This window comes from Vulpes vulpes, chromosome 8, assembly GCF_048418805.1.
Source record: "Vulpes vulpes isolate BD-2025 chromosome 8, VulVul3, whole genome shotgun sequence".
Lineage (NCBI taxonomy): Eukaryota > Metazoa > Chordata > Mammalia > Carnivora > Canidae > Vulpes > Vulpes vulpes.
Genome location: NC_132787.1, coordinates 91,466,179 through 91,489,504, shown reverse-complemented (window position 1 = coordinate 91,489,504; position 23,326 = coordinate 91,466,179). Strand labels below are relative to the sequence as shown.

General features: G+C 42.7%; 1 protein-coding gene across 5 annotated transcripts in view; it reads left to right on the top strand.

The window, feature by feature from the left end:
* Positions 1-3,824: 3,824 nt before the first annotated feature.
* DRC1 (dynein regulatory complex subunit 1) overlaps positions 3,825-23,326 on the top strand; it is a 44,542-nt gene continuing 25,040 nt past the window's right edge. For 3 of the 5 annotated variants that reach the window (XM_072767473.1, XM_025983968.2, XM_025983967.2), the window contains exons 1-7: positions 3,825-4,117; positions 13,777-13,864; positions 18,528-18,640; positions 20,137-20,320; positions 20,905-21,042; positions 22,023-22,109; positions 22,750-22,872. In XM_072767473.1, coding sequence (XP_072623574.1) covers positions 3,963-4,117; positions 13,777-13,864; positions 18,528-18,640; positions 20,137-20,320; positions 20,905-21,042; positions 22,023-22,109; positions 22,750-22,872 — 888 coding nt within the window. In that variant the 5' untranslated portion in view covers positions 3,825-3,962. Of the gene's footprint in view, positions 4,118-13,776; positions 13,887-18,527; positions 18,641-20,136; positions 20,321-20,904; positions 21,043-22,022; positions 22,110-22,749; positions 22,873-23,326 lie in introns of all 5 variants that reach the window. The other 2 variants (XM_072767475.1, XM_072767474.1) reach the window with 1 other exon arrangement.

The following is a 23,326-nucleotide window of genomic DNA, read 5'->3' as shown; positions in this document are numbered from 1 at the left end:
ACATTGCTTCTGAGAATATTTCCTGTCTTTTACATCAGAATTGATCTATCAGATCTGAAAGCAGGCATTTAAATTTTTTTTTCTGTAATAGGTTTGAAGATGGTGAGGGGACGATGTTCTCTATTTTAACCCAGGCTCCTTCTCTAGCAGTGTGCTCATAATCCCCTGCCCCTCCCCCTTCCAGCCTCTTGGCTGCCCCAGCAGTTATCCCTGCCCTTCTATCTGCAAACCTCCAACAGCCAGTGAGCACCTGACAGCATAGCAGGGCACAGACTAGGTAAACAGCTTGGGTCTGCCCAAACTTAGACACTCTGCCTCCAAAGTGTCTCACTCTTCTTCCTGCTTTCATCGTTTTAACTTGTTCACAAATTTCCTGAAAGAAAACTTACTATCAGCTCTTTCCATTTTTCTTTTTGCTTTCATTCTGAAAGTTTCTCAAGCTTTTAATGCCATGACTGTTCGCAGTCATGTTCAGCCTGGCCAGCTTCAACCCAGGGCAAGTTACTTTTTTTTTTTTTTTTCCTGAGCCTCAGTTTTTTCACCTGTAGGATGGGGTTAGTAATATTACTGCAGTCATGCGCATGTGCTATGAATGATGCATGGAGGTATTTAGCACAGTGAGTGGTCTAATTAAGTGCTTGGTTTCTACTAATAACTAATTCTGTTTTTTTACCTTTGAACTTTTCCCTAAGCCTATGACCTACTCATGACTTCTTTCTTCCCTGTTCCATCCTTTGTACCTTTGGTAGTCAATACATGAAGATGATGGGTGGGGCAGTTCTAAAAATATCTTGAAATGAATAAAACAAGATTGCTTTCTGAGACTCTATTGATAAAATTCACACAAATTGGAAGACAGGAATATGCCAGGAAATTATGTAAATGTTTGATGAATTCCCAAGCCCCAATTAAGATGATATGGTGTAATCTTATGGATGTGGAATTAAGTATGTGACTTGACTTAGTATACTAAAGTCAATGTATCATTTTTCTGGAAAAAGACTATATACTTAGAAGGTAGATGGCAAGCCTGTAGTATAGCAAAGGAAGCCCATATATTCAGAGGGGTTTGCATTTACCATCCCAAACTTACCCAGGGATGGGGTGAAAGGACTCCACCTACCCTTTTGGGGGCAAGTTATATCCACTGTGGGCCCCTAAGATCATTACCATCAATCGTACAATAGCAAGAAACTTGCCCATTATAGTTTGATTCCCTTTGTAGATCAGCCACAGACAGGTGCTGGTTACAGGTCATAAATACATGTGCTTGTGTGTTAATTATAGTTTCCTGCTCAAAGTAGGTATCCTCTTTTTCTCTCATGAGCTTATTAGTGTAAGTCCATTCTCAAAAGCAGCTCTGCTTTTGGAGTATTGCCTACCAGTGAGGACCAGACTCTGGATGCTTGTGAATCATCAAAGTGGACCTACGCCTACAACCCTCCTCCATATCTCTCTCACCTGTGACATTTGCCTGCTGCCATCTTCTCAGGTACCTGTCACCACTCTTTAAAAAAATAATAATAATAAACTTTTTTTTATTACATCAAAAGTGTTTTGTGTTATTTGTAAAGTGTTTTTAGAATAGAAAATAAAAGTGATCCATAGATTCACGCCCAGAGATATCAACTACTTTGTATTCTTTTTTTTTTTTTTCAAATCAAAACTTTACTAAAGCAGTGTAAATTTGGGTAAATAATTTAATTTCTACATTTTAATTCTTTCACCCAGGTTTTCAGTTTGAATTCCAGTTAGTTGACACGCAGTGTACAATATGATTCAATACTTCATACAACACCTGGTGCTGATCACGGTGCCTTCCTTAATCCCCATCACCTATTTCACCCACCCCTCTCCCCTCTGGTAACCATCAGTTTGTTCTCTATAGTTAAGAGTTTGTTTCTTGGTTTGCCTCTCTCTCTTTCCCACCTTTACTTGTTTGTGTTTCTTAAATTCCACATATGAGTGAAGTCATATGGTATTTGTCTTTCTGACATAATACGCTCGAGGTCCTTGCAAATGGCAATATTTCGTTGTGTGTGTGTGTGTGTGTGTGTGTGTGTGTGTATAAATCACATCTTTATCCATTCATCAGTAGATGGGACAGACATCTGTTGGGCTGTTTCCATAATCTGGCTATTGTAGATAATGCTGCTAAAACATCAGGATGTATGTATCCCTTTTGTTGTTTGTTTTTTTATTTAAATGCCAATCAGTGTATGTTGGCAAATTGAATACCAATAAAAAATAAATTTATTATTAAAAAAGAAAAAAATAAATGCCAGTCAGTTAACGTGTATTATTAGTTTCAGGTGTACAATACAGTGATTCAATACTTGCATACAACACACAGGCTGCAAAATCAATGTACATAAATCTGTTGTATTTCTTTTCTCTCTCTCTCTCTCTTTTTAAGAGAGAGTGGGAGTAGAGGCAGAGGGAACGGGAGAGAATGAATCTTAAGCAGGCTCCATGCCCAGTGTAGATCCTGACATGGGGCTTGATCTCACAACCTGAGATCATGACCTGAACCAAAATCAAGATCGAATGTTTAACTGACTGAACCACCCAGGCACCCCAGAAATCTGTTGTATTTCTATACACCAATGATGAAGCAGCAGAAAGGATTCAATCTCATTTACAGTTGTACCAAAACCAATAAGACGCCCAGGAATAAGCCTAACCGAAGATGTAAAAGATCTGTACTCTGAAAACTTTAAAACACTGATGAAAGAAATAGAAGATGAAACAGAAATGGAAAGACATTACATGCTCATGGGTTGAAAGAACAAATAATTAAATGTCTGTATTACCCACAGCAATCTACACATTTATTGCTATCCCTTTCAAAATACCAACACATTTTTCCAGAACTAGAACAATCCTAAAATTTGTATGGAACTACAAAAGACCCCAAATAGCCAAAGCCACCTTGAAAAAGCAAAGCAAAACTGGAGGCATCACAATTCCAGACTTACAAGTTATAATTAAAAACTGTAGTGATCAAAACAGTATGGTACTGGCACGAAAACAGACACATAGGTCAGTGGAACAGGATAGAAAATTCAGAAATGAACTCACACAACTATATGGTCAATCTTCAACAAAGCGGGAAAGAATATCAATGAGAAAAAAGTCTTTTCAAACGATGTTGGGGAACATCTCTCCAAATGTGAGATCTGAAACCATAAAGCTCCTAGAAGAGAACACAGGCAGTAACTTCTTTGATTGGCCTTACTTTGTGCTCATTTTTTGACCATATGTACTAGATATATTTCAAATAGAACTTGGATCACATTCTACACATTTGTGTTACATCCTTTCTTCCTCATTTGATACATCTTTATGTCTTTGTAGGTCAGACCCATTCTTAGTAGCTACATTGTTATCCATCCCGTGAAAGCTTTATCAATCCCATTTTTTAAAAAAAGATTTTATTTATTCATGAGAGACACAGGCAGAGGGAGAAGCAGGCTCCCTGCGAGGAACCTGATGTGGGGTTGGATCCCAGGACTGCGGGATCACGATCTGAGCCAAAGGCATGCTCAACCACGGAGCCACCCAGGCGTTCCTATCAGTTCCCCTATTGATGGATTTCAGGGTCATACTAGTGTTTTAACATTATAAACTACAGCGAGCAGACATGTACATCTGTGTACACTTCTTTCAGCAAACACTACTTGAGCACTTCCTACACATTAGGCATTATGCTAGGCGCTATTTGTACAGTGCTGAACGAAACGATGTAATTTTCACCCCAGTCCCGTTCCTCTCTCCGGGAGAAGAATACAGAACCCAGGGGGGCGTGCAGCTACAGGTGGGCGTGGCCTGGGAGCTGTTCGCGCGCGCTCCAGCCGCGGGTCAGGTGCCTGCTTTTCCCTGGCAACGACTTGTTGCTAGCAACCGGGCGGTGGTCTGGCGGCGGTCCAGGCTCCGCCGGCCTGGGGCGGGAGGCACCTGCCATGAATCCGCCGGGATCTCTGGGGGGTCTGGAGGAGAAGGAGGAGGAAGACTTGTCCACCCCGATTCTCGGGCCGTCCATATACTCTGACAACCCTCAGGAGCGGATCCAGGCCCGGCGCCTCCGCATCGCGGCGCGACTGGAAGCCCGGAGGCGGTGAGCAGGGGTCTGGGCGGTCGGCAGCGGAGGCGGGGACCAGGCGGGCGCCTTCCCGGGGCGGGCGGGCCCCACGTGTGAGCGCAAAGATAGGCGGTGAGCTAGGAAAAACTTCCTCCAGAAGGTTCAACCAAAGTATGGGATATGAACACATTCAATACACTTGTGGAGTCAAAGACGGAAATAACAGTCTCTGCAGCAGGGACTATTATTTATTGAGTTTTAAAAAATTTATTGAAAGCCTGCTGTGCCATGCACTGCGTGCGAGCAATGGACTGCAGACACAGGCCATCCGTGACCTCCTCTCAGAGGTCTTTCTTTCCTCCTTCGCATCCCCACCTGCCTTCCTTCCACAAGCATTTCTGGAGTGGACCTCAGCTGTCACTTCTGCTGGTCTCAGTAGCTTATCTGGTTGTATGACACCAAACCCTCATTCCTGAAGAGTCTGTGCCTGATAATCATACCCTTCTCAGGCCAGGGTTGTTGCACCTGTCTACTCATAGGCACAGTAGGCTGTCACAAGAGAATTCTAAGAGGCACCCGCATGATCTTCTGAATTCCTGAACACCCTCACTGTGTAAGAGCACTTGTACCCTGTCCTGCTGGCCAGGGTCACCTATCCTACCAAGATGGTGACTTCTTGTTTGCTGGCCATTAGATCACAGAGTGGTATGGCTGTGTTCCAATAAAACTTCACTTTAAGGGATCCCTGGGTGGCACAGTGGTTTAGCGCCTGCCTTTGGCCCAGGGTGTGATCCTGGAGACCCGGGATCGAATCCCACGTCAGGCTCCCGGTGCATGGAGCCTGCTTCTCCCTCTGCCTATGTCTCTGCGCCTCTCTCTCTCTCTCTCTGTGACTATCATAAGTAAATTTAAAAAAAAAAAACTTTACTTAAAGACATTGAAATTTGAATGTCATATAATGTTCATGTGTCACAAAATTTTCTTCAGATTTTGATCTTGTTTTCTGAATTCATTTTTTAAGAGGAATTTTAGATTCACAGCAAAATTGAGTGGAAAGTACAGAGATTTCCCATATACCACCTGCCCCCATGCATACACAGCCTGTCCCACTATCAACATCCTCCAGAATGGTACATTTGTTACAAATGATGAAACTCGGGCAGCCTGGGTGGCTCAGCAGTTTGGCACTGACTTCGACCCGGGGCATGATCCTGGAGACCCGGGATTGAGTCCCCCGTCGGGCTCCCTGCATGGAGCCTGCTTCTCCCTCTGCCTGTGTCTCTGCCTCTCTCCCTCTGTCTCTCATGAATAAATAAATAAAATCTTTAAAAAAAATGATGAAACTCCATTGACACATCATCACCCTAAGTTCATAGTTTACATTATGATTCACTCTTGGTGTTCTATGGATTTTGACAAATATATAGTGATATGTGTCCACCATTATAGTATCATATGGAATAGTTTCATTGCCTTAAAAATCCTTTGTGCTCTTCCTATTGATCTGTTCCTTTTTTTCTTTTAATCATTAAAAAGTGTAAAAATCATTCTTTTCTTATGAGCCCTACAAAAACAGATGGGTCATATTTAGCTCTCAGGTCAGTCTTGATGTAGTGGATCAACGTGATATTCTCTGGGGTATCCAAATGGTCCTGATCTATTCAGTCTATGTTTTGACAGAGATCAGGAGAATCAACATGATGCTGTGAGTGTGAGAATTATATGTGTATATATTATTGTCTGTTCCATGTAAATGTGAACTTCCTGATTCTTTTTCCTGATTTAGGTAGAAAATAATACATTTGGCCCAATCAGCAGCCACCTTGTATGTACGTAAGACCACTCTACACTGTTCCAGCAAAGATACCACATTTACATGGCAACAGCAATGAGGCCTACTACTTGGTTGAGCTTGCAGTATTGATAATCATATTCTCAGATCCAACCAGTTTTTGCAGGGACCAGACCCATGAACTAAATGGAGACATGATGGGGGGGGACCACCGCTCCTGTATCCTTGAGATCCTTAAGGGTGATACTAATTTCCACCATCCCCACTCCCTACCCCCCAGTTTGTGATTGTTTTTATGTATTCAGGTACAGTTTTAAAGATGTCCACTTGGCCTTCCCTCCCATGATAACTCTTACCCACTCACCAACAACTTAATGTGGGAATTTCTCAAATTTCTAAGTATGTTAAGATCACTCTGATTGCTGTCTGAGGGATTGGTTTGCAGAAGCCAGAAGTATAATTGAAGAGGCCAGTTAGGAAGCAGTTGCATTGGTTCTGTGAGGGATGAAGTTGGTCTGGTGGGTTTGGAGAGAAAGCAGATGTAGTCAAGAAATGCTTTACAGCTTAAACTGACTGGATTTACTGATTTTAGATATGCTAGTCAAAGACAGGGAAAAAGCAAGAATGGCTTGAACAGCTGAGTAGATGGTAGTGCCTTGCATTGAAATGATAAAGATGATGATGGGGGAAGTGAGTCAGGAGGATTTGGAAATCAAGAGTTTGGCTTTGGACATATTCAGTGAAATTGGGTTTTGGAAGACTTTAAAACCAAGATGTCCATTAGGCATTTGGACATGGGTCTTCAACTCAGAAGACAATTCTAGATTAGAGATGTCAACAGCATTATGATTGTATTTAAAACCATGGGAATGGATTGAATTTACTCTGGAAAAAAGGATAAAAAGAGATGAGAAGAGAGCTCAGAAAAGGAATTAGAAACAGAAAAGGAATCACTGACAAAGGGTTGTCTCCATGACATAAAGACCACATGGAATGGCTGGTGGTGCTGGTGAGAAAACGAATATGTGAGGTGCAGTGGTGTACCTAATGAGTTTAACACCTGGAGCAGGGGATTAAAAAAAAAAAAAAAAAGCCTGAAAAGGAAAGCAGACAGTGAATCTTTTCTTTGATTGAACTTTGTTTATATAACCAGGATGTGAAAAAAATTTAAAAATAAAAGTAAAATTTCTGATTTGAAACAAGAAAACAAATGGATCAATACCTTTTAATTACCTTAAAGTATTTGGGGGAGGGGGAGGAAGAAAGACATGAAGAAGTGTTTCCAAAAGAATTCCTCAAGGTTTAGAGAATGAAAGCATGCAGAATGACAGAACTGAACTAACCCAAGTTCAGCTTCTTCATGTTTTCAATAGCTGGGCTGTTGTTTATGTCAGATCCCTCTTGGGGGTTGGGGATGTGCACTGTGCCTAAGTGAGCTGGGACCATTTGGAACCATTTCAAAAGTCCTCTCAAAACACATGCACACAGCCAACTGTATTCTCCTTGTTCTCTGAATGAACCTCATTATTAAAAGATAATATATAGAAAGGTTCTATACTGAAGTCTATATATGTATGTGTGTGTGTGTATATATATATATATATACACACACTAAATAAATAAATAAATAAATAAATAAATAAATAAATAAATGATTTTAAAAAAGTAATCTCGGGGATCCCTGGGTGGCGCAGCAGTTTGGCGCCTGCCTTTGGCCCAGGGCGCGATCCTGGAGACCCGGGATCGAATCCCACGTCGGGCTCCCGGTGCATGGAGCCTGCTTCTCCCTCCGCCTGTGTCTCTGCCTCTCTCTCTCTCTGTGACTATCATAAAAAAAAAAAAAAAAAAAAAAAAGTAATCTCTACACCTAATGCAGGGCTCAAGATTACAACCCTGAGATCAAGAGTCGCTTGCTTTCCTGCCTGAGCCAGCCAGGCACCCGTACATGTTCTTTAAAAATCAACAGTGGGATCCCTGGGTGGCGCAGCGGTTTGGCGCCTGCCTTTGGCCCAGGATGCGATCCTGGAGACCCGGGATCGCATCCCACATCAGGCTCCCGGTGCATGGGGCCTGCTTCTCCCTCCGCCTGTGTCTCTGCCTCTCTCTCTCTCTGTGACTATCATAAAAAAAAAAAAAAAAAAATCAACAGTAACTGCAGAAATTGTTTAGAACTTAGATTAATGGAAGATTTTTCAGAAAGGAGGGTTTTATCACTGACCTTGTATTGTTGCTGACACAGGTTGGTAATAAAAAGCAGACATATTTTAGTCCACTATGTCATTTTGAAATTAGCTGTAGACTCCTTGATTGCCTCTGGTGCCCACAGCCCTAATTCTTTGGGCTTCAGGGTGCCATCGAGGTATAGTTTTAGGGAAGAAGCTATTAATAGAATCAAATGTAATATAAAAATAAGAGACCAGTATTGATAGGCTACAGCTCCTGAAAATCTCAGTCTCTACTGTCTCAGTTGAAGTTTGAAATTCCTGAGAGATGGGACTCCGGAGTAAGGATGGCAGATGGAGCATATACATTTATCTTGGATCTCTATCAAAACCCCATTAGCATGACATTTAAAGGGATTAAATAAAAAAGACATAAATCCACAAAGTCAAGCAAAACAGAAGGAACTCAACAGCAACAACATTTTGGAAGCCGGGAAGCATAAGGACAGATGGCAAATGGTTTCACAGATTCAAAGCTATGGAAATATAAACTAGTAGTGAGGAAAGCTGAAAGCCCTCTTGATTTACCCTGCAGTAAATCCTCAAAAGACCAGGAAATCGGAAGCTTCAGGTTCAAGTAGAGGTAGAGGCGAGGAAGGGGAAAAAAATCAGGGAAATAGTTTAGAAAAAAATCATTGGATGCCAGGAACCTCTTTTCGACCTTGCACAAAAGACTGGAGGTTTGGAGGAAGGAGTCTGGAGGATCTACATTTTAAGGGACGCTGGACAGAGATGAGGCAAGAGCACAGTACTAAGAGCAAGGATTCTGTGACCCTGTACACACTGCAGCTGAGACCGTGCAGCCCTTCTCCCCTCTTTGGGATATGGGCAGGCTGGAGCTTCACAACACAGGTAGGAGATTGAAGTCTCTCTGGAAAAGCGGACCAGTCCTCACAGAGGGACTTGCAGGCAGTGACATCCAGATTTGCCCACCAGGTGCACCAAGTAGATAGTCCTGGACTAAAGTTCACTGTTGTCAAGTTACAAGCTTCCTTCAGCTTTTCTGTCTTGTGGTGACAAGGTAGCCAAGGATTTCTAGATGTCAGAGGAAAATCTTTATCATGAAAGGTGGACACCAAGGTAAAAACACAGGAAAAAAAGCAACTTAGAGGAACTTGATACTATGTAGGAGAAAAGACAACAGTAATACAACAAAAAGACTGTCATTCAGACCATCTTCAGAGAAAAAAAGACATGATATTGCAACCGAGGAACAAGAGAAGGATGCTATTAAAAGGGGTGTTGCAAGAACAAAATAGAGCTCTTGGAAATTAAACAATAGGATGGAAATGGAAAACTCTAGAAGGGTAGGGAATAAAGGTCATGGAATATAGAACAAAAAGAGGGACGTCTGGGTGGCTTGGTGGTTGAGCGTCTGCCTTCGGCTCAGGTTGTGTTCCTGTGATCCCAGGGTCCTGGGATTAAGTCCCACATGAAGCTCCCTGCATGGAGCCTGCTTCTCCCTCTGCCTGTGTCTCTGCCTCTCTCTTTCTCTCTCTGTGTCTCTCATGAATAAATAAATACTTAAAAAAAAAAAAAGGATATAGGGGAAAAAAATCAGAAACTGAGAGAGAAGAAGATTTTTAAAAATTAGAGGACTAGTCCAGGAGACCTAGTCTCTCCTTTCTGGATCCATAAAGGGCGGAACAAACAGAGGGGAGGCAATGATCACTGGAAGTAGTCAAGGAAATTGATGAGCACTGAAGTTCATAAGTTTCTGGCTTGGGTCAAACACCTGACTGAAAATGTTCAGCCCAGTGGGTGAAAGCAGACCCAGTCGTGGGCACACCATTGAGAAAGTTCAGAGTGTTACTGAAAAACCCAAGTGTGGCTGCCCTTCACTCGAAAGGCCAACAATGCTCAAGAGAGGAGTTTCAACTGGAAAGGAAGATGAGCTTTATTCAGGGGCCTGGCCACCTGGGCAGAAGATGAACACTTGTCCCAGAAACCAACTCCTCAATGTTTCTGCCTGGCTGAAGATTTTTAGAGGAACTTTCTGGCAGTTAACCAGTAAAAGGGGAGCACACTGGTCTTTAATGTTTGTTGATTGTCTGCAGACTCAGGGGTGCCAGCTGCAGACAGTATCTGGTATCCGTGTGCTTAGTGCTTGGAGGTGGTACATTGGTGCCGGGCATGGGAGTGGGGGATTGTGCAAGAGGGTTTGGTCCAGGGTCTTTCTAAGAAACAGTGCAATGCATAATCTATAGACACACAAAGAAAGGTTTAGTTAATCAATCATGCAGGCTGGAAGTGCTTGCTAAAACAAACATACATTTAGGAAGACTCCTAAATTGGCTGGAGGGGCTGAGGCAGCGGCTTCAAGAGCATTGAGAGCCAAGAGAAGGAGCCTACAAGTTTCCAGAGGGAAACCAACAACTGTCACATACAAAGGAAGGATTAAGAAACCGAATGACGTCAGGGTTCTGAAATAGCAACCCTGGCAGGTAGAAAACAGTGCTCTCAAATGCGGCAATGCTCTCAAAGTTCTGAAGGAAAATGATTTCCAACCCAGAACACAAAACCCAGCCAAACAATCAATGAAGTGCCGATTTTTTAAATGCTGAGAAGGGACTTTGATTGGTCAGGAGGCGGGGTGTTCGGGAAGATGGCAGCTCCATTGAGACCAAAATTTTGGGAGCCCCGAGGAAGCAGTTTCCTGAAAGAGGGACTCAGCCCAAACGTGAGGACAGAGAGGTCTTTTTGGGGATGACTCCTTTGGGGAATATGCTAGGTCAGTGTTGAACAATAGAAAAACAGTATAAGGGCACCTGGGTGACTCAGTCCGTTAAGCCTCTGCTTTCTGCTCAGGTCATGATCCCAGGGTCCTGGGATCGAGACCCAAATCAGGCTCCCTGCTTAGCTGGGAGCCTGCTTCTCTCTTTGCCCCTCCCCAGCCTCATACTCTCTGTCTCTCTCTTTCAAATAAATAAATAAATAAGTAAATAAGTAAGTAAATAAATAAATAAATCTTAAGAAAAATACAATATGAGCCACACATGTAATTAAAAATTTTCTATTGAACCAAGCTGATAAGTTTCTCAAAACAAAAATCAAAGCAACACAAAACAAATTTCTAGTAGCCCCATTAAAATGAACAAAACAGGGCAGCCTGGGTGGATCAGTAGTTTAGCACTGCCTTCAGCCCAGGGCATGATGCTGGAGACCTGGGATGGAGTCCCACGTCAGGCTCTCTGCATGGAGACTGCTTCTCCCTCTGGCTGTGTCTCTGCTTCTCTCTCTCTCTCTCTCTCTCTCTCTCTCTGTGTCTCTCATGAACAAGTAAATAAAATCTTAAAAAAGAACAAAACAGGTAAAATTAAATTTCGTCATTTATTTAACCCACTATATAAAAAATATCATTTTAACCTATAATCAGTCTAAATCATCTTGAGATATTTTTCTTTTTTCATTCAAATTCTTCAAGATCCATTTAGTTTGTATTTTATACTCACGGGATATTTCGATTTGGATCAGCCACTTCTGGTTATGTGTACTTTTATTAGACAGTGCAGTGCAAGAAAAGCCAGAAATGATAAGTAAAAGGCAGCAATGGGGTTCAAGTTAAAACTAGGTAATGTGAGTTCTTTTTCTTTCTGAAGCACTGGTCTTTGCTCCAGGATGTGGAACACTTGGGAAGATTATTTAAATAGAGTTGGTACTTAATTGGTGGTCAAAGTAGAAAGTCAAGAGAATGAGTGCATTTTGTGTGATAGTGGGGAAACCATTAACCTGGCAACGTCTGAAGACCTGAGTAGAATGGAACAATTAGTTCTCTTAGTTAATGGCAAAGAGTAGATTCAATAAGAATAGGGAAGTGAATGAAATGACAAGAAAGAAAATGGGTTTTTGGTTAGATTTGGAGGGGGTGGTGTTGGTAACTCAACACCACATTTCAAAGATCATTTAACAATATATAGAGCTGTGCTGAACTTTGAACAAAGGGAGTAGAAGTGGAAGTCAGTAGTAGAAAAAATCAAGAAAGAATGAGACCAAGAGATCTGCTTGTTTCACTGTGGATGAGGTCGTAAGATGATGGTTTCATTTTTCTTAAGGCAGTACTGGGAGTCCTCGTGGCCACTGTGTGCCGGAGGGAAGAGTAGACTGCCATGTTGTAAATGGTGTGGAGGTTGGTGGGGTCATTCCCCCATGCTTCCTCCAAAGAAGCCCATAATCAGGAACCTTATTTTACCTCTTCCTCTTTGGTCTTATTTTCTGATTAACACACACATGTACATACTATTTGTAAAATTCATGCAATACAAAAATATGGAGAATAGAAATCCTCACAAGAGTTCCCTTTCCTTAAATAGCTACTGTCATCTGTTTGCATATGTCCTTCCAAAAAATTCCTTTGTGTATATAAGCCTATTTAAAAAAGAACATTAATATTATACTTTGTATATTGCCCTACAGCTGGCTCTTTTTACTTAACCATTGTGGACATCTTTGCATATTGCTAGATATTACATCATCCTTTCTATAGGCTATGAACTATTTTCTTATATTGCCTCATAAGCTCATAATAAGTGGGTATTAGTAGGTATTAACATGTGCATAGAGATGTTTCCATGTTCCTGTAGTAGAGTCAGTGCTGTAATAATCATTTTTTTAAAGATTTTATTTATTTATTCATGAGACATACAGAGAGGCAGAGGGAGAGGCAGGCTCCCTGCAGGGAGCCCGATGTAGACACCATCCCAGGACCCCAGGATCACGCCCTGAGCCAAAGGCAGATGCTTAACTACTGAGCCACCAGGCACCTCTGTAATAATCATTCTTGTGCAGACTTCTCTGAGTACTTTCTGCAGAGAATTCCTGAAGGTTGGGTCGGAGGGGAGACATATTTATATTTAAGTTTGTGATAAATCTTGCTGAATAGCCTTTTAGATAGGCTGCTACACTTCACATCCCTACCTGTGTAGTGGTATGAATAGTTGGGCACCCATACTTGGCCCACACCTGATATCAATCTTTTAAATCTTTTCTTGTCTGATACAGAGAATAATGATACCTTATAGGCTTCTCAATTTCATTTCTCAGGTTCTATGTAAAGTTGAATGTATTTTTATTTTATTTATTTATTTTTAAAGATTTTATTTATTTATTCATAGAGACACACAGATTGAGAGACAGGCAGAGACACAGGCAGAGGGAGAAACAGGCTCCAGCAGGAGCCCGACTTGGGCCTTGATTCCAGGTCCCCAGGATCACAACCTAGGCCAAAGGTGGCGCTAAACCGCCGAGCCACCCGGGCTGCCCAAATGTATTTTTAAATGTCTATTTGCCTGTTGTATTTCTTCTGTAAATTGCCAGTCCACATCCTTTGTCCGTTTTTCTAATTGATATTGTCTTTTTTGTATTGATTTGAAGGAGCCTGTTCTATTTTCTAGATGGCAACATTTTGTCAAGTATCTTTTACAAGTTTATCCCTTGACTTTCAAGGAGTAGTTTTAAATTTTAAGAACTAAAGTCAATCTTTTTTTTACCCCTTAGCTTTGGTCTTATTCTAAGATTCTCTCCTGTATTTACTTCTAGTGTTTTTATGATTGTGTTTTTTATACTTAAATTTTTATCCATATGGGATGTATTTTTGTATTATGATGTGATGTACTATGGAAACTCTAAACATAGAATCTACATACTAGAAATAACGTTAGTTTCTCTACTTTTTTCCATCACAGGGAAGCGCTTGGAGAATATTTAGATGGGAAGAAAGAGAGTGAGGAAGATCAAAGCAAGAGCTCCAAGCAGAAAGAAGAAAGCAGACTGGTATGAGCTGGGTGGAGGACAGGTCAGCCTGTGACACTAAGGAGCTGGGTCTGAAGTCATAGTTTTTGTACTTAGACCAGAAGAATCTCATGAGAGATTCTATGTTCCTGCCTTTAGGCAGAAGTAAATTTAAATATTTCCCATTTTGAGAGCTCTCTAGGAGTGAGCTTTCATTTCATCCTATGGACGACTATTCATTGGATCAAGTCCAAAGGATTAAGTTGCCCATTCAGGGTCTCCTGTTCCTGTCCTAACTTCAGTCTTCTCTGCCATCAATACCTACCTTGGGCCTTGGCTCTGGCATGGCTGATCTGCTTACTCACCTCCAGTGGGGTCCACTCTTCCTGGTGTGTGCCTCTGATCCTCTGGAATGCCAAGTCTCTCCCTTCTCCTCCTCCCATTTCTCCTCTACCTTTCTCTTCTTCTCTCTGGTCATCAGGTTGCCTTCCCATACTTCAAGACCATCTCAAGTCCCAACTTGAGAGGACTTCAAGTCCATGATTCCTCTGCTGCCAGGCTCCTTTAATTCACACACCAAATATTTCTCTGTGCCACACATTTCATTTTAGACTGTTTTCTCCCTTGTAGGACTTCATATATGTGTGTCTGTAGTGTCCCCAGTGGAGTGGTAAGATCTGTGAGAGTGAGAATCTTTCCATACACCTGTGGAGTAGTGCAAAGCTTATACTCAATAACACTTAAAAAAAAAAAAGTCATTGATTGCTCTCCCGTGGCAACGACAGGGTTCCTAGGATGTTAATAAAGGACTTGGAACAGGAGAGAGAATGAACAGCAGTTCCAAACAGTCAGCAGAACTGGCCAAGTGCTGCATTTAATTAATTGCTAAATGAATATCATAGGCAGTGAGGGCTGCCCAAATGGGCCTGATGCTGGAAGGTTACATGGAGAATGTGGGATTTGAGCTGCATCTTGGAAAAATAGGTGAGACTTATAAAAGCAGAGAGGAGAGAGATCATTTCTGGCAGAAATTGAAGTGCACTTACAGGGAGAAAAAAATACTCAAGTTACTGAAATGTCATTATAGAGCATTGAGATATATAGAGACACTTGAGTAAATTGTATGGTACTGTGTCAAGGACAAGATACTTTATGGAGGCGGAAAAAGTACTAAGCTGCAGTGTGTTCTTGGTCCAGATCTGGGGCTCACTGTGAAGTAGACGAATCATGCCATCTGTCTGTACTGGGATTACTTCCTCAAAGTGTCAATGATCTCTGAGCATTGCTGGGTAGGATAAAAAGGATAGTGTATATAATCTGAAACCTACTGTTATAGTTTCCACTGCTGTGGTCTTGAAAATTCTGATACATAGTTCATCTGGAGCACTCATTGAGTTGCTCCAAGGAGATAATGTTGTTTTCATAGGAGCTTTTCGAGCTTCCTTTCATTTAGGATGCATAAATTGTTGGCATGGAAAAGAAATATATACAAACCAAATGCTTACCTTCCTCAATATCAAGATATTAATAACCAGTTGTACCCTAAGACTTGGACAGGAAGGGCCACTGTCCTTGGCCCTGCACCTGATCAATCATTTTTAAATTGGTGATTCATTTCCTATTGAATCTTGCTCCAATTTTATAAAGATACTCTTCCAAGTTTTCTCTTAGAAGCTTTATTGTTCTGTCACTTACATTTCTCTCTGTAATCTATCTCGAATTGATTTTTGTGTGTGGTGTAAAGGTAAGGCTTAAGATTCACTGCTTTGTATGTGGATTTTTAATTGACCTGGCACCATTTATTGAGAAGATCATCCTTTCCCCACTGCACTGCAACAAACCTTTGTTGTGAATCAAATGATCCCATATGTTGATTTGTTTCTAGATTCTCTATTCTGTTCTATTGGTCTGTTTCTCTGACTTTCCACCAATTCCATACTATTTTAGTTGCTGTGGCCTTGTGACAGGTATTGACATCTGGTAGCGTAGATCCTTCAATTTTGTGGTTCTTCAAGATTGCCTTGGCTATCCTTGACCCTTTGCATTTCCATATAAACTTAACAATCAGCTTGTCGGTTTCCACCAAAAAGCTTGCTGGGATTTAAAAATCTATCTATCTATCTATCTATCTATCTATCTATCTATCATCTATCTATCTATCTATCTATCTATCTATCTATCTATCTATCTATTATCTATCTATCTATCTATCTATCTATCTATCTATCTATCTATCTATTAATATATATAGAGAGTGGAGTGGGTGTGTGTGGAGGGGAGGGGGATAGGGAGAGAGAGAGCACCTTCAAGTAGACTCCCTGCTGAGCATGGAGCCTGTTGCCAGCTCCATCCCAGATCCTGCGATCATGACCTGAGATGAAATCAAGAGTCAACCACTTAACCCGTGAGCCACCCAGGCACCCTCTGCTGGAACTTTAATTGAGGTCGAATTGAACCTATAGATCAATTTAGGAGAGACTATCTTTTACCAATTTGATTTACAATCCATGAGTATAAAATATCCCTCCATTTATTTAGGTATTCTTTAATTTTGCCCAGCAATGTCTCACACTTTGTGTAGAGGTTATAAGTGTTTATTGTGATATACAAAAGTACAATTGGTTTTTGTATATTGACTTGATAATCAGCAACTTTGTCAAATTCACTTGTTAATTCTAATAGTTGTCCTGTGGTTTCTTTTGTTTGTGTGTTTATTTTTTTGCATATATGATCATATCATCTGAAAGTGAAGTTTTATCTTTTCCTGTGTTGGTGTGTTGATGACTGTAATATTTTCAATTTTACTCTGAGTTTGAAATACTTGATTCAGAAATTTCTGATGTTCACATTGAGCAGAAAACAGAATATTACTCAAATGTGACAGGAAAGGCTTTACTTCCTTAGGCATGTAAAACCATTTGGTACAAGTGCTAAAACTATAGCCATTTAAAAAAGTCTGGAGTACCCTGGATATCTGGGTTAAGGCTCCAGTTCTGTATTCATTAAAACTGCATTTCCACATGTCCTTAGAAGGGTGAGATGAAATAGAATCTCTGATCGTTTCAGTGACTCCTTTGTACAGAGATGTTTATAGCTTCTTTGTTCAGAAACAATTTGAGAGCTGGAGAATTTGTAAATTCCAAAACAGACTTGGAAAACCTTAGACATAGCCTCAGGATACTTGAACATTTGTTGAAATCATGTCATCGCCCAAAGGCCAGGAGTGAAGACACTTGAGTGTGGGGTTCAAAGAGGGATTTATTTATTTATTAACGATTTTATTTATTTATTTGACAGAGAAAATGCGAGAGCGTGAGTGCATGAGTGGGGGTAGGGAGGGGCAGAGGGAGAAGCAGACTCGCCACTGAGCTGGGAGCTTGATATGTGGGGCTCAGTTCCAGGCCCCTGAGATCATAACCTCAGCTGAAGGTAGCCGCTTAACTGACTAAGCCACCCATGGGGCCCCAGGGAGGGATTTAGAAGGGGGGTGCCAATAGCAAAACTGCTGAGTCATTAAGGGAGAGAAGAGCCCATGTAATGTTTGCTTAAATAACATAGACGCTTTGTCCTCTGGCTTACTTAGTAGTTCAGAGCATACATACACTGTCCAGGGCTGATATGGGGGCTCGTCGATGCCGGGGACCTCATCTCCTTCTGCCTTTCCTTATGTGGCTTTCATCTGCTCACCGCGTCACAGCAGAGCACCACAAGCCCACCTGGGAGAAGGGGGACATGGGGCAGCAGAGGGCACACGTTTTCCCTTCAACACACAATTCAGAAGTGGCACACGTCACTTCTGCTCATGTTCTATTGATCAGACTGTATTCAAGCTGCAAAGGAGGTTGGGGAGTAATATCCATTTTGGAAGGTCAAATGTCCAGTTAAAATTGGGGGTTCTGACCCTCAAAGAAGAGGAGGAGGAATGGATGTTGGAGGATGATTGCCATTATCTCTGCCTCATCTCACCCACTAAATTCTCAGAAAGGCTCTTGGTGGTGTCAGCAACTTGGAGGGTCGATGGGGGCAAGTGCCAAGACGTACTTAGAGTACCTGCCAGTGTGCTGCTTGGCTGATCCCTACTCTAACAAGAATAGACCAAAGTACCTTCAGAATCACATGTGTGGGCAGCCCTGGTGGCTCAGCAGTTTAGTGCTGCCTTCAGCCCAGGGTGTGATCCTGGAGTCCCAGGATGGAGTCCCATGTCAGGCTCCCTGCATGGAGCCTGCTTCTCCCTCTGCCTGTGTCTCTGCCTCTCTCTCTCTCTGTCATGAATAAATAAATAAAATCTTTAAAAAAAAAAAAAGAATCACATGTGCTATTAAATTGTAAGCTCTGATATCACATCGCCAACATCCCCTGGTGGGAATGAATTGCCAAATACGGGCTACTGTTAAGTGAGTCTTAAGCTTTTATTCCCACTTGGCTGGCTAGAACAGCTACAGACAGTTGTACAAAATGTTTCTAGCTTCATAAAATCTTTTTTTTTTAAAGATTTTATTTATTTATTGGAGAGAGTGAGTGCGTGAGAGAGAACATGAGCGAGGGGAGAGGCAGAGGGAAAGGGAGAAGCAGGCTGCCCGCTGAGCAGAAGCCCAACTCAGAGTTCGATCCCAGGACCCTGGGATCATGACCTGAGCCAAAGGCAGACCTTAACCGACTGAGCCACCCAGGCGTCCCTCTAACGTCATAACTTACTTGTTTTCAGAAATTGGCTAAACTGCTGCTCTGTGGCACTGAGTTGGTGACAAACATCCAGGTAGCTACAGATATCAGAGAGATCCACAGGAGAGTGGAAGAAGAGGAGATAAAGCGGCAGAGGTGAGGAAGCCCTGCTCTGCAGCCTGGGGGATGGAAGATATCTCTTCCGTGGATCCCTCAACCCTCCCCACCTGTTGGAAGGTGCCTGTGTCACATTTACTCTAGTAGAATCCCCTGATTGCTCCTTAGGAATCCCTTCCTTCCTTCCTTGCCTTCCTCCCTCCTTCCCCCTTTCCTCACTTGGCCATTTCAGCTCATTTCTGTAACAGCACGATATTAACAATATTTTTAGTTGTTCTCCCACTTTAGCTCATTTAGCTCATTGAGCCATTTTAGCTTATCTCCTCAACAGCACGATATTAACAGTATTTTTAGTTGTTCAGCATAAGTAATTCTTTCAGCATTTTTACTACCTTTACCAGCACGCAATTGGTGACTTTATTCTTGCAACTTCCCACTGCCCGCTGACAGCTGTACGCAGAACCGAATGGGCTAATTTCCCAGGCACACCAAGGAGTTAGGCCTTGTTCCAGAACCTCCGAGGAAAAACCCAAGCTCTTAAATGTCAGAGTTACAACATAAATGTGGGCTTTAGGAAGATGACCGGTCCATTTTTCATTTTTTGAGGAAAAAAGGCAAGTGAATTATAAACTGTACTCTGTGTTCCAGCTGGGAAGGGAAGCGAGAAGGAAAGAAGGGAGCTCGAGGTTAAGTGGTGACTCCTACCCTGCAGGGCTTGGCGCTCTTGCTGGGAAGCAGTCTCCTAGAATGACAGTCTATTCAGGTAGGAAGAGAATCCCGGCATCTGTCTTAGCAGCCGTTCTCCGTGCTTGGGAGGGGGCTCTCATCCTCACGCCTCCCTTCAGCAGTCTGGTACACCCTCCTCAGTTCACTCCATCACAGAGTCTCTTTGGAATTTCTGGAAAGGCCATGCCGATTTTCCATTGCTTAATAGTGGAGTTTCCTTATTTGTAAAATGTCCCCACGGTCATTTATTGATCATTTGGGGGAGGAGCGGCCACACACCTGAACTCACGTTGATCACCAAAAATATTATGAGTACCGTGTTCATAAAGCACTGCCGTGCTGAGCATTATCTCACTTAACTCTGACAGCAGCCATCTGAAAGTAGATGCTTTCATCCTCTCCCTCTTACAGAGGAGAAAAATGCAGCTTGCAGAGAGTCAGGGAGTTGTCTAAAGTTGAGTCAGTAAGTAGCAAAGTCAGGCCTCGATCACTGGAGTCATCTAGCTTGTCACAGAAGTAGGTGGCAAATTGACTCTTGATCTTCATGTGTGTGTGCACGTCCAAGTAGGTATAGCTTTGAGGTTGATTTGCTTTTGTACCGTGTCACTTAATTTATTCGGTCTCCTTACTGCCAGTCCGTCATTAAGCTTCAAGATCTCTCAGAGCCCCGCATGGTTTTGAGTGAGGGCATCTGAAGGTGGTGCTCAGTCCCTGGGCCTTGTATTTCAGACTCTTGAGAACCTGCCCTACTCCAGCAGGAGGCGGCATCCAGAACTGGGCTGGCCTGGCCAGTGTGTTTTTATTCGCAGACTTGAAAAGCTGGAGAATGAAGTCAAGACCAGCCAGGACAAATTTGATGAAATCACCGCCAAGTGGGAGGAGGGCAGACAGAAGAGAATCCCCCAGGACCTGTGGGACGTGCTTAGCACCCAGCAAGTGCACTGCGCTGCGCTAATAGAAGACAAGAATAAGCTTATCAGCGAGTTACAGCAGGCAAGACTCCCGGCCCCACCCCTGCCATCCCTGCCTTGAGGGCTGGGGCATCTGACTGGCCTATTGGTTTGCTCCCCTTAGTGGAAAAAGTGGAGGCCTAGCTTCATTCCTCAGAGTATTGCACAGCAATAAATTCAGCCTGAAGGAAAAGCTTTAGTAATTTTAGAATCGCTGGTCACCTTGGAAAGATGGATGTTCATAGCAAATGCTGTTTCAGATTTTATGTTTTCAGTTAAGCAATGGAGTTTAGTCTGCGGTATGTATGTTCCCATGTTGACTAGTCATTGCTCAGCTGGGGTGCCCTAGGCTGTCTGGGAGTGTACAAGGAGCCTTGGGGCAAGTAGTCCTGCAGGGTTTGGCCTCCTGCTGCTCCTTCAGGCTTTGCCCCGGGCTGAGGCCATTCTGCTCCATCTCCCTGTGCCTTCTCCCTGGGTGTCCTCCGATTCTTCTGAAGCCATTTTCGCTTTGTATAGTTGCAATTTCAGTGTTTGCGGGTCCTGAAGAAAGAGGTCCAGGTGGAGTATGCTTGACACTTCTTGCTTCTGTCTCAGTTTGTGACCAGCCTTTGACGTATTCTTTTCTAGGAGTTAAAAACAAAAGATGACCAGTATGTGAAGGATTTGAAGAAACAGTCAGATGACATTTGCCTGCTCCTAGAGAGGATGGAAGAACAAGTCAAGAACGTAATGAAAACCTTTCGTCAGGAGCTCAGTTACATTGAGGTAACAGGGTGTGAAAAAACTGCCTTCTACCCATGTAGGGCCCCTGGGAGGAGGTCCAGGTCTGTCCAGAGCATCTACAGAGGGTCCCAGATGTCTTGTCATCTGGCTTCTGCCCTGTAATTTATTTACCCATTCATTCACTCACCCAACAAATATTCATCAAGTGTCTACTATGTGCCAAGCACTGTACCAGGGGCTGGGGATACAGCCATGAACAAAACAAAGTCCTCGATGGAATCTGTATTCCAGCAGGAGACAGCTAGACAATAAACAGATAAACTACTAAATATATACTTGGACAGGTGGCAATAAGTGCTTTGAAAGAAAATAAAACCATGTAAGGGTAAGGATAAGAAGAGTCGAGAAGGGGGTATGTGAGCTTTTATTTGTTGTATTTATGGCAGACAGGTGGGGGCATGGGAAACTCAAGTGCCAAACAAGTTCAGGAATCCATACTTTGAATTTGAATGAAATGTTAAGGATTAAGATTGAAACAGCCTTTCCAAAATGGAAGGGAGCCAAGAAGGTGGGGACCTCTCTGGATTATTATTATAGACTCATTTCCACATTCCCGGGCCTACCTTTCATGACCAACGTGTTCCTTTGTTTTGTGGGAACCCCAACCATAGCAACGCAGCAGCCCTAGGCATGATTGAATCATATGCCAGGGCTTGCCCTGTAACTGCTATCAAAGGCACTGGCCTTCCTCCAGCTCCCTCCTCTGATACTGACTGAGCCACAGGACAGTTGGCACATTTCCTCTCTAAATCTGCGGGGAGGCCAGACTTCATAACCCTGATTTCCGTGTAACTCCTTCCATAGCCATTTGGTTGAATGAAACTTGGCAAGTTTGCATTTGGATTTGACTTTGACTATATGATTGGTACGTGGCACTTGTGCAATAACTTAGGAGTTCTTTCATACTGTGGGACCTGCCCAATCAAAACAGACACAAGAGCCCTCTTCCTTCTTGGTCCTAGAAAGCATTTGAGATAGAACGGCAAGAACTGCTGACCAGTAATAAGAAGAAATGGGAGCGGGCCCTGCAGGCTCACAATGCCAAAGAGGTAAAAGGGTGGTGGGTGGTGGAGGGGGTGGAGGTGTGTCAAGGTGATCCATGGATCTAGGGCAATATCTACTGTGACTGAATTTGCTAGCCTTTTTGTATCTTGGGGAGGATTGCCATGGCAGACATTTACTACCTCACTTCATGGTTAGTCAGTGTGGCCTTGCAGATGGTTGCTGCCTCTGGTGGTGACATTTGTCTCTGGTGACCTTCCTTTGCAGCTCACTGGGGTTCCCATAGTCCTGTCACTCTCTTCTTTGTTCCTAGGCATCTACCCCAGCCACGAATGTTTTAAGATGTTTCAAGGGGTGTGGGGTTATCACTTTCCTTCAGAGACACAAAAAACAAAGAATAGCTTGACCAAGATCCAATGGGTTTTGTTTTGTTTTGTTTTAGAAATACAAATGTCTGACCGCAGGGCCCATGCCTAATTTCTTAATGGAGCATTCCTCTTGGAGTTTCTCAAATAAGGAAGCTCCAGAAGAAGAGAAACAATACAAAGCCTTGGGGCTCTCTTCTGAGAGCCAAGGAACTCATAACACTTTGAGATCCTTCCCTGTGTCACACTTGTCATGCCACCTGAAGGATTGAGTCAGGGCAGGGACAGGGCTGACTTTCCCCTGGTCTTCCTGTGCCTTCAGCTGGAGTATCTTATGAACCGCATCAAGAAAGTAGAGGACTACGAGAAACAGCTGAACAAGCAGAGGATATGGGACTGGGAAGAGTACAACATGATCAAGATCAAGCTGGAGCAGGACGTGCAGGTCTGACTTGTTGCTCGGTCTCTGGGTAGCAGAGCAGAGAGTACCCGGGCATGTTTTATCCTTGGTGACTGCCCAGAATGTTCTAGAGTTAGTCCACTCAACAGATATGTATTCATTATCTGCTTGCTTTCAAGTGATCATATCTGAAGGAGCTCATGTACAATATAAATGTGGAGGAATTCATTTTTTAATAAACCATGAAGAACTGCTAAAAAAAAAAAAAAAAAAACCCTCAGGAAACTGTGACCTGAGGAATCATTGAGAGGATTGGACATTTTAGTTGGGTAAAGGGAAGGTATCCCCAGGGTGAGTTAAGTGTATCAGAGAGCCAAAGCAGAACAGCTACCATATAGTGAGTGTCTAAGCACTTAAGGCACGGTGTCTCCAATCCTCACACTAACAGGGAAGGGAGGAATCACTGACCACATTTTATATACTTACCTGGCTACTTACC